At 30.9% G+C, this 12656-nt stretch overlaps 1 protein-coding gene across 5 annotated transcripts in view; it reads right to left on the bottom strand.

Moving 5' to 3' along the window:
* Window positions 1-12656, bottom strand: part of LOC105227428 (ecdysone-induced protein 75B, isoforms C/D) — a 48664-nt gene that overhangs the window by 15968 nt on the left and 20040 nt on the right. For 4 of the 5 annotated variants that reach the window (XM_049459348.1, XM_049459347.1, XM_049459351.1 and 1 more), the window contains 2 exons: window positions 10655-10743; window positions 907-1051 (listed from right to left, as the gene is read on the bottom strand). In XM_049459348.1, coding sequence (XP_049315305.1) covers window positions 907-1051; window positions 10655-10743 — 234 coding nt within the window. Of the gene's footprint in view, window positions 1-906; window positions 1052-1165; window positions 3305-10654; window positions 10744-12656 lie in introns of those variants that run through there. The other variant, XM_049459349.1, reaches the window with a different exon arrangement.

The following is a 12656-nucleotide window of genomic DNA, read 5'->3' on the forward strand; positions in this document are numbered from 1 at the left end:
CTTTGTGAAAGATTTATGGCCAGATTATGGATAAAAATCATAGAAAATAAGCTGCAAAATATCAATATTGAAGTGAGACAATTTATAAAGAATCCAATTAAATGTCATTTAATATATGTATATATATATTACATACATACGTATCTACCTATTTGATATCTGATCTGTTATACGATAAATAACTTCTTTTAATATAGGCTTTGTCTAGGAATTTCTATAAAAACCAAATACATATGTACATACATATATAATATTTAAGCAGGCACATGATTATTTCCCTCTTACGTTATTGAGATTCAAATAGCAAACCCACTACCATTTCGGCTATATACATGTGTGTGCTTAATTGTAATTCGTAATGATTTTGCTTTTATTGTCATTGCTTTAAAAAATTCGTTCATGGTTGGTCAACGAACTCATGGCCGGTGCATACACATGTAGCTAAGGCTCATGATTACGTACGATCGCATACCCATACCTACGTATTCGTATGTACACATGTACCAGTTTATAAAATCAGTATTTCAGTATTCCTCGCACTAAAGTCTGCGAAGAGTGAATGAGAGATATCTGTTAGGAGAAACAGTATTAGTTGTATTATAGTTCATGCTCTCTTTCGGTATGTCGTACGAGTGTATGCATACTGTTAATATATTTCGTTCGCGTTTATAGGGAATGAACGACTTAAAAAGTATTGTAAAGCATACCAAGTGTCTTAAAGTGAGAGTCAATCTCTTATTTGTATTGCAATCGTGTTTATTAAACCAGATATGAGTATGTGCAATCGTGTAGTAATATACCTATGTACACATATATGTACATATGTATGTACTTACATTTCTTTGCTTATTATTATATTATTTTATCAAAATTTCACAAATTAATTTACATCTAAATATTACTTACCATCACGACTCATTCCTACTGCAATGCATTTTTTTAACCGACAATATTGGCAGCGATTACGGTTAATTCGTAAAATGCTACATTGTTGGTTTTTAGTACACGGACGGTACTGAATTTTTTGCTGAATAGAGCGCCGGAAAAATCCCTGGAATTGTAAAAAAAAATCATATTTAGTAAGCAGTTCAAAAGCAGTTTGCGTTTTACAAATACATTTTCTAACAATATATGTATGTATATAAAATAATTAAATATAACGTACATCAGGTACTCCTGTTTCTGCATCAATCTTATAAGAACTGGGATTATGTAAAAGGTTTTTCACACCTGAAGTCAGTAAATCGTTATTTAGTACACTTTTTGAATCTACTTCAGGTGTAAAATTAGTAAATGTTTCTAAATTATCATCAAACTGTTGACAAAGATCGTTCATTGCCGATTGTTCAAGTTGTGATTGCTGGTGTGATGTATTATGAACCATACAAAGTTCATCATCACACCCAATTTCGGTATTATCATTATCACTAAATTGACAAAATGAAGAACTTGTATCGTTTCCATTAACACTATCTTGTTGGTACTTTAGTTGCTGCGGCGTGCATGTACAAAAATTAACACATGTAGTAGATTGAGTACTGGAATTGCTTAGTAAGGAAGAATTGCTATCAGAACTATCACGTCGAAATTGCTGTTGCTGTTTCAAAAGTGTAGTTATTTCAATTTCTGTTTGTTTAGACAAGACAAATTCAGGTGTTGCCACTATGCCTTTTGAATTTAAAATAGTATTATCGCCTTCTTTATTTCCATCATTAGATTCTAATTTTTCGTCAGTCAAAATTTGTTTCGAGCCTTCAACGGACTGTAACTCTGGTTGCTTCCTTTTTTGTAGTTGTTCACGTTGCTTCCATTCTCTAGCAAATCGTATTTTTTTCCAAGGACACTGACACTGCTCAAAGAAATCATTACTTGAGTGTAAAGTCGCCACATCGGTTTGTGGTATCGATAGTTTGCTGTGGTGGGGCGTATTTGCTATTCTTTCCTTAAATTTGTTATCGTGGTCATCATCCCCTAAATCTCTACATTTTAATTTATTCACAAAATTATTCTCGTTATCATCCACGCGATCTTGTGTTTTTGTTTCATAAATGGCATTTATAGTAAAACTACATGTAGTTCCTGTTTTTACACTGTGATTTTTTGTAGTTGTATGTTCGACTAGTAAAGGATGATTAATCCCATTTGATTTCAGTCTTTTACATTGAGTTGCAGAAGGGTTGTGAATAAATTGTTGTTGCTTCTGTTCATTTTTCTTTTTAAGATTTAAACAATCTTGATCATTTGGTTTTACATTTAGTTCATGCTTGATCAGAAGATCAGCATTACCAATATTTGTATCTGTGTTTTTGGTTACTATTTTTTTTGTAATGGGCTCCGACTCTAAAAGTTTTACCAAAGCAGAATGCTGTTGCTTTAACTGCCTACTACTAGTGGTTTGTGTAACGTTGTTTTGATTTATATTTGTTGCAGATGTTGACAACAATACTATTTTTGGGAATTGGTTCTCGGTAGATTGTATTGCTAGTGATTTTAATTGCCGAGGCTGTGATGTTTCTGGTAAATGTTGTAGTTGAATAGGTTGCCGCTGATGTTGCTGCTGGCGTTCATTGCCATTTACTTCTTGTGTAGCGCAAACCATATCGACACAATTTATATATTTAATCCAAACTTGTTTTTATAAGAAAAATACTATTATAAGGAACATATTTCTGATTAAGTATAACTTTTACTTAGAGTCTTTGTGGTTTGTTAAAGGAAATTTCCCGCCAACTACAAATTAGCGATAAGTTTATCGTTGGTTTTCACGTTTCACTTGAACACGGCTTTGAGAACTTAACCCGCTTTTTTATAAGTTATTAACGGCTTTAATTTCATAAAAACTTTTCAGTTTTAAAATATTGCTTTCCTAATTATTCTATTTTTGTACGATGGGCATTACGCGTTGGGTTGCAATTTCTATCACTGAATAAATTTGGAGCGCATTGTAGCAAATTGGTTGTCAACAAAACTTTATTGGAAGTTGTTGTTTTTTTGTTTTTTATAAATATTCACTAAAATCTCTCTTAACAGAAAATGTTTCAAAATATTCGCACATATACTGAACCGTAACGTTTGACAGACGAATTGCGAATGATTTGCTCAACTCAACCTCGAATTGTTTATTCGTTGTCGTGCTCTGAACAACACGAATCACTGTTGTAGTTGCTCTTGCTATTGTTAGCGTCTTCGTTCCACGCTAGCTAGCTGCGAGCAATGACCCCCAAATCAACTCAAAAAACTCAAATCAACTATCTAATGTTGAGTGCTTTTTTAAATTGAGTTGAATATATTGAGTTTGTTTCTTTGACGTAATAACCAATATCAAGCATTCAAGTATCGGACATTTGGTGATTGCAAAATGTTATTTTAGAGGGAACGTAATTAGCGATTTTATTAAGAACACCTCATTTAATATGTTCATATGTGTATATGTATGTATATACATATATACATGTAAATATATATGTATGTATATGTACATACATATGTATTTTTCCAGTTTAAATTATCAATATTCGTTGATACATTAGACAGGATAGATAAGTGAATAATCCCTAACTAGTTAAAAATACAATTGTCCGACGAGTGATTTACTTTGATAAAATTATTATTTAAAAAAAAATATTGTTCATGACAATGTACACACCTAGTATGAAATTCATGGGGATGCAATGCGACCAGCAAATCAAGAGTGTGATGACGGCGTTGTCATTGTTGCTTATATTAGTTCAACGAACTCCATCATTGTCGTGACCTAATTCTCGGTCAGCAACCTCGAAATATGGAGCTCGTTCGTTCGCTCAGTGCCTATACCCATTCAATTTAGCTCATTTACTAGTCTACATAATAATATACTTGCGTGTATTCGTGTATGTTTACGAATATGAACGAGCAGTTAGCTTTGCATATTCGTCGTATTTGCTTTGCTCCGAACAACTACATTGACGTCCATAATATTCTGGCTCCCAATGTATTAAATGAGAAACATTTTCATTCTCATAGTATGAGTTTAATTACTCACACCTACAATATCATTGCAATTATTGCAACACACTTTTTGCTGGTGCACTGACATACATACATACATACATATATCTCTTGTCTGAACCAGCTTGAGCAAAGAATGTAATAATCCATGTATGCATTCAAACAAATACATGCGCATGTACATATGTACGTATGCAGAAGAACGATGTTCTAGAGTTTACGCGAAAAATAATCAAGTGAGAGCCTACCAGTATGCACTGAAGGGAGAGCGCGAAGAAAAAAGTAATTGTTAGAGATATCTGAAGAGAGCAAATATGCAACCAGGGTTCACTTTAGCTACCGAACGGTCAATGACATAGAAACGAATAGTAAAGTGCACACTGCACAATCTCGTGGTATGAATATTTATAAAGATAACAGAAAAAACTAGAATTTTTTAGCAGTTATGAACAACAATGCAATTATGAAAAAAAAATATATATTTAATTGCATATCTGTATGTGCAATAAAGGATTTTTCAATATACTTAAAAGGAATAATATATGTACGTAGATTATGATTTAACGCAATTATTATTGTTATCCCTTTTCGTTTAGAATGTTTTTTCAAGCTTCAAAATATAGAATACAACATTGATTGATTCTCTAGGTCCCTTGAGTAGATTCGTATCTTACAGTTTTTATAGAAGAATGTTTATTCCTTTGCATAGCAAAGCGCTTGCCATTAACGGTAATTTTCAGCCAACAACCCAAGTGCAAAATAACAACCACGTTCTAATGTCTACGGGTCTAGTTTGTTGTAAGTGTAGGCTATTGTAGTGTTAACGTCCGAATAGGACACAAGAAATGGTATCGCCATACCCTTATAAAATAAGCATGGACGTGTAAGGATGCCGACATTTATCACGCCAATTGCAAAAAAAAAAATTTTTAATAAATGCATATTAAATTGTTAGGAGTAATGAACTTATGAAACACTTTGTTTAACTGAGTATCAAATATAATGTTTTAAGTGAGTATCAGGGGAATAAAGTAAAATTATAAATGCCAAAATAAAAGATTTAATTTTACAATGTCATGAAAAGGGAACGCGAATAAGAAAAAATACTTAAATTATCGAAAAGAAAGAAAAGAATAAATCTAACTTTGTTAATTAGTTTCAATGAAAATATATGCAAACATGTGCTTTTTTCTCAAAATTCGGCATACTTCGCCTTTGTAAACCATTTTTCTTTAATAAAAGACTATACGTATACATATGTATGTACATATGTATGTAGGTACGCAAACTTCAATGAGAAAGACTATTATACATATATGTACATATGGATGTATGATTGTGCATTTAAACTATAAACAAGTCTTCGAGGAAAGTAAGAGGAATTTATTCCATATAGTCATAAAAATTAATATAAACTTTATTCAACTGGTTAACTTTTTTCTTGTACTACAAATACTAATTCACACATTTATTAATATTCTGACAAGAGATTATCCCACATACATATGTACATATACTTAGTTGATATAAATTAATATAAGTAGCGTTCAATGACTTACTTGTGCTATGATTTGAATTTTACCCACCTAACACTTATCAGAAATACATACATATGTGTACATATGTGCATGCACATACTGCACAAAAATTGGATAGCCGTATGTATACTCGTAATAGTGAAAAACTTTGTCTACGTTAAGAATTTTACCATTGACGTCATATGGCAGCCCCAGTAGATTGCCATTGGTGCAATAAATGTGCAAAAACATACATTCATATTAACAAAGGAGTGTTTGTATATATTAAAGTTTATATATATGTATGTGTATATAAAAAATGTCCTCCATGCAAATGCTCAAACATTAGTTTAATTTGCAACAGACAAAGTTCATTTACCTCAACGATGGACACAGTTCCATTTCGGCCTCGTTAGCCGAGATAACTAGCGGACAATAGTTGCAGAGATTGTAGCTACATGTTGAGTTTGAGAGAGCTGCGCTCAGCAGAATCGCATATACGAGTATAAGTACATCATGACAATACTTACACATAAATTTGAGTAAGTTTATGGAATTGAGTAGCAATCTTGAGCTTTTTTCACTTTGGCTATAGGAATATATAATATGATGAAACTGAACGCAAGTTACTTATTTGTATAGAAAAAACATTTTACTTGAGTTGTAAAATTAATGAAAAGATTGTACATAGATACGCATTAAAAGTGACCATATACATAAACAAATGTGTGCAAATGTGCAAACCAATTTGATATTTACTCGCATAATTTCTGGTACCCTTTTATTTACATACTTATGTGTATATCTTTTAATATTCTTTTATAATGCCACCTTTAATGTATTACATAATCAATTCAAGAGTTTATAAACTATTTGCTTTGCTTGGCGACAACGCTCAAGGTGAAATCAAAAAAGTTCATTGTGCTAATTTTCCTTTTCTGCCGGGGGTTGCTATTTACTTGACCTACTTACCAGGCATTGCACCCAAAGATCGACTTACATAGCATTAAGGTAGGTCTCAATTGCAAGTAAAGTGGTAGCTCATGAAAACTGAACTTTGCTTAGCACACTGACGAAATTCCGATAAAATCTGGTTTCATCTATCATAATTATAACTTTTGGGAATACTCATACAACTATATAAATAAATATTTGTCATGTACATAAATACACTTTTAAGTATTATATATAGCTGATCCATTTGTTTGGTTAGAATAGGGCGACTAAGTATTTAAATGTACATACATACATACATACATACATATGTATATCACTAGTAGAAAATAATTTTACAAGGTTAAGCCTTCTAAATTTAATAATATTCTTAGATATAGAAAGTATGAAAAGACTGATTAAAAATGTCTAACCCCAGTAAATATGTACTCATATATTTACGTATGTATTTTTATGTAAAGAAGATAAAAATGCGCAGCTTAGTCGGGTCGGCTGCGTTCACTCACCTCACCAATACTTCTAAGATTTTCTACACAAATACACATTGAATATGTGATGCAGGGAAAGAACATAGCTTTCCATGTAAATACACATACATATACACATACTTCTTTATACATATGCAAAATATACGAAACTGCAACTACTCAATGAAGAGCGTATGACGGCTGTGAGAAGAAAATCCATGCGCATGCAAAGCAGCTCTTCTTAAAATCAATTCGACCCTAAAGGAAAATTTTCGGAAAATTTCCAAATATTTATAGCATTTACAAAATATTTACCATTAATGGTGTTTTAAAGATGTTTGGGATATGTTTTAAAAATTCTTACTAAGTTAAGTTATTAATTTAATCTTGAGTTAGACTAGTAAGGTTTACATCGTAGTGTTCTATATACATACATATGTACAATATAACTTTATTGGCATATTGTGTTATGTTCATATTACATATGTACCTACATACATACTTATGTATATCAATAAGTCGTTCGAAGGTGACTTATATGTAGCTTGTAGGGTCCCCTTTATCAAATTAGAGTCAATAGGAATTTTTTTGTACGTGTTAAAGGCATGTCACCAATAAGCAGCCATCAACCTCTCAAACCGCTTGTGCTTTTTTGAAAAAAGTTTATGTATGTACGTACATATGCAAGTACATATAGTGCCTCTTGTCGCAACAATGACGACGAGTGACTACGGTAGAGAATGCAGTATCAAACAGTCTTGCTGTTGCCCGAAAGTACCGCACAGTGCAATGACTTTCGCACACTGTAAAATGTGCAATGTTACACGCATGTTTATACGTGCAAAGTACGTATTGGTATTTGACAGTTATCGGGCAACGGCCATTGCAAATTAATGCCTCATTCAAACGGATACATGTTCTTGATTATACATTTTTACGACCATTTAAAAATAAACTTAGGAATCTATGTGTACAAAATACTTATGTATGCACACTACTTAACCACATAGTTATTTACTAGACCAAAAGTTTTGGAAAATGGAAGTAGTATGTCCATGTTAGTTTCGAGGAGATGAAATGAATGACATTAATTACATACATATAAACTTTGTGGGAAAATTTTTTTATTTTATAATACTTAATAATCGTGTAAGTTTGCCGATTTGAAAATGCACGGGCATATATGTATGTACATATGTACATATATAAGCATTAGTTTTTATATGATATACTATTGTTTCATACATATATGTACATACATATGTATGTATATTTCATTCAATTATGTAATAAATGTATTTAATTCTAGACACTCGTAATGATTGCTGTATATGTACATATGTATTTAAATGTGTGAATTCAATGGTAGAGAAAATATTTCTCATAGCATATCGCAAGGGGTTTTGAGCCATAAAAGCATTGGTTGGATTCACTTATACGCATGTCTGCCCCTAAATTTATGTTAAAATATAAAACATAGATCAGTAGTTGTTAAATTACTTTTCATCCGCACACACAAAGCGAACATCCATACTCTCTATACAAATGTAGTCTTTCTCAATGATGACATATCCGACTCTTAGCATTATGTATGCATTCGTGAGTATGAATTTAATACTCTCATACATATCACATACGCCTTACAAATAAAATTCTTTAATATTATCACTACTTCATTCCAACTCTTAAAATGTCTCACGTTCTCTATTTTTGACTCCTTTTTCATGAACATTAATGAGCAACGTTTCAAGCTCAAGAGAGTACGATGCAAATCTATTGAGTCGAGCACATTTTATGCCATACTGTGCCTAACCTAAATAAATGCAAGAGGTTGATGACACAAATGGCCAAGTGCATTGAACTGTTTATTGTGATACAGGGCTGCGAAGTTCACAAGCTTTGGAATCACTTTTAAAATTATATACATACATATTCGCTTACATATGAACATACATGCATTGTAAGAATGTATGAATATACTGCTTGAAGGAAGATATTTTTATGTAATTATATATATTTATGCATGTACATATGTATATACATATATGTATATATTTATATTATTGTAATCCACAGTATCACTCGAGCATTTATAGTGATATGTACTTATACGATACACAAATCTGCACATGGGAAAGCAATTAATTGCGAAAGCTTTGAATTTTTTTGAGAAATCAATTTAATAATAGTTGTTATTATTATATAAAAAATATGATTTAGGTCAGACAGTTAATTATTAATATAATTTGATATCATTATTTTGCCTTTAAAAATCTTATAATGAAACGATTGTTTTACTTTTTTTTATTTAACTTACAGGCCCGTATACATTAGTAGTACTAAATGCATCGGTAAAATTTTTATTTGTAATTATAATGATGTTTTTAGAAGCTTATTTTAAAGAAGTTTTAGAGCATATGTACTAATGTCAATGCACAACAAAAGCACCCTGTTTGAGAGCACACTATTTAATGCACACATTCATGTTTGCTATTCTCTCCAACACAAACTTTGGTCATACTCTTTTACTACTACTAATACATTTTACTCCTATTCTCACGAATCTCTTTATATACTTCTTCTACATATTTATATATAAAAAATTGACATTGAATGAGTTCATTAACATCATGCCTGGTCAATTACCGCCACGCTTGCTGGGGCAAAACTGACAAAATCAGTAGGCAACTACATACATGAATCTCGGGGAAATATGTTGAGTTATGTATGTATGTATGATATGTACACATATAAGTATTCTTTTCGACTGTAAATGCATAAACGGGTATGTGTGATCACTAATGTTGTGGAGTCTAAAGAAAAAAGCGAATTTGAAATTGCAGGTGAACAACTTAAAAAATCTCTATACAAGCACAGAAATTATAATCCCTGTGGATCGATCTATAGAAAACTAAAACGTTTATGTATATTTATTGTAGGACTACGATAAATATTGCATATGTATATGTATCATATAATAGTATCAATATACATAGGTACATATGGATGTCATGAATATACATACATAAGTAAGTAATTCTCTGCTCTATAAGATTGAATTACAAGTTTTCATACATTTTTGGAATTTTGGAGATTATTATGTATTTTAACTAGATATGAATACGTGATGCACTATATTTTGCAGTATAGGAATACTCCATACATAAGAAAACAATATCTTATAAAATTTGAAAGAATATCTGACAATTAAAAAGCAAATGCCATTAAAACCGCGAAGGTCTTTTTTTGGTCATTCACTTGATTATCTTATTATTCACACACGTGTACGCGAATTCGTTTAGGTAAATACACATCTAGACACAACTTCACTAAACGAGTGCGAATCTGATACTACTTTGAAATATTCGATAAGCTAAACCTGTTTCATACTTCCTAATTAGTAGTGAATACGTAAACCAAAAGGTCATATTAACCTTGAAATTTGTTCTTTAATAACGGATATGTATTTGTATGAATGGTAAAAATTAAAAGTAATTTAAGCTATCTTCATTCTCAAGGAAGGATGAATGTTCGGTTATGCTCGATGTGCCGGCGCTCTCCTTAAAGGATAAATAAACCTTTTAATATCAATTTAGTTTGGAATTTTTTACATTGCTCAATCTTTGAAATTCATATCCTTAAGTACATATGTATGTATGTACATACATATGTATTTTAATAAACTTCTACATTTATTTTTCATTACAATATTTCTAAGGATTTACTTACCTTACAACCTTCACAGGAATGTACACCGTAATGAAAACCAGACGCTTTATCACCACAGACACGGCATAGTACTGTTGTGCCATCAAATTCTGTAAGGTAAGAAATAATACATTTTGTTTGTTTGTAAAACTTTTGATTAAAATGTAGTTTGAGTATTTACATATCTTTAATAGAAATTATTAGAAATTATCCTTTCTATAAAAATTTTACAACACACATATTTGCATAATTTCTTCATTAAATGGTAATTATGTTTAAAGGAACTTTGAAATGTTTGAGATGGTGTACCATAAACAAATATCTGTAAATGGAATATGTATGCATATCCACACAGATAAGAAAGCTTAAATAGTAATAATCTTAATGATCGTTATTGGCTCTTAAAAATTTGCCTCAAACAAAAATAAATTTGTGCTCATGTAAGTTGATATATACACATATTTATATGTATGTATGTGTATGAGTTTTTTCACATGTATGGGTTTGTATTGGAATGAGAAAGAAGAAAGTTGTCAGTCTAGTTTGTTGCTCGCAAAAGTCCAACGCATGTAACTTGATTCATTCATAATAGAAAAATTGCCTTGAACTTGAAAAATCTTTGTATACCGTGTATACGTTGTACATATGTATGTACATACATATATTCACAAAAATTTTGGACGGCTAGGCTGACACTTGCATTTTATTATTTATTCTTTAGATATTCGATATATATATAATGCGATAAAACACCGTATGTAGTGAGTAGAAACATTTTCATTTTATACCTTACTAGGTAATGAATATCTGCGTCACCGTAAATAAAAATAAATACCGCATGCTACTGTCAGCATAGGAACGTTTGCTTATTTTCATGTTCACGTTTATAACTACATAGCTTTTATTCTTGTGTGGTAATAAAGCGCAAATATATTATATTTAGGGGCAATAGCATGGAAATAAACAAAAGCACTAACCTTGGTGTTCACTATTTTGAAGTTGCGAATGAAATATACTACCTCAGTTGTACAGATGTATGTATGTATGTACATATATACATAGTATGTGCCAATGATCTCACAAAAAATTACATGCAATATCAATATCATTAACATATGTATAAATATAAAAGAATTAAAGAGAACTTGCTTGCTTTATTATTTAAAACACGTTTAATATACATACATATGGGTGTATGTTTATACATACATTCAAATTTACTTCCTATATTTAAGCTTTTTGCAAGTTCGCAAACCTTCTTGAGGTCAACTAAAGTTTAACGTATTTTCGAGGTTACTCTTTAAGTCGTTGACCGCATGTGAGTTAAATGGTGGATAACAAAGTCATAATGAATATTTTCTTGATTCATAATACATACATACATATATTCTACACTTTTATTACATACATATCTATAAAGTGGGTGTGTACGTTATGTGAGTACTAAACACATTTTATGGAACGTTATAAATTCATTGAAAATATAAAAAAAGTAGAGAATACAAACAATTTGTTCTATAACTTCAAATTTTGACACGAATTTTTTGAAATAATTAATATTTGAAGATCATTGGAATTTGAAAAATATACATACATACATGCATATGTTTGTTTTGGTTCTCCCTTTTGTTTAGTGACTGTGGAAAAATGTAGCACACAGAAACATACCTACCAATACCCTGTAAAACCTCATTTATACTTATATGTACATATACACCTAAAAAAGAAAAAAAAGTGGAAAAATAGCAACAATTTCCATTTAGTTGGGGCCAAGGCGATGAACACTTTCTCTAATTATACTGTGCATTCACCTCATATTGATGACAATAGACAAATGAAAAACGAATATACATACATACATATGTACCTACAAACTTTGTATATGTAATTGTTCACAACTAGTATGTATATAAACATTGTTTAAGCAAAGCATGTCAATAGATATCATATTGCAAATAGTATACCCACATATTTATAGGGATATACTCGAATATATACATATATATAATACATCCCCATAGTA

Source organism: Bactrocera dorsalis, chromosome 5 (assembly GCF_023373825.1).
Source record: "Bactrocera dorsalis isolate Fly_Bdor chromosome 5, ASM2337382v1, whole genome shotgun sequence".
Lineage (NCBI taxonomy): Eukaryota > Metazoa > Arthropoda > Insecta > Diptera > Tephritidae > Bactrocera > Bactrocera dorsalis.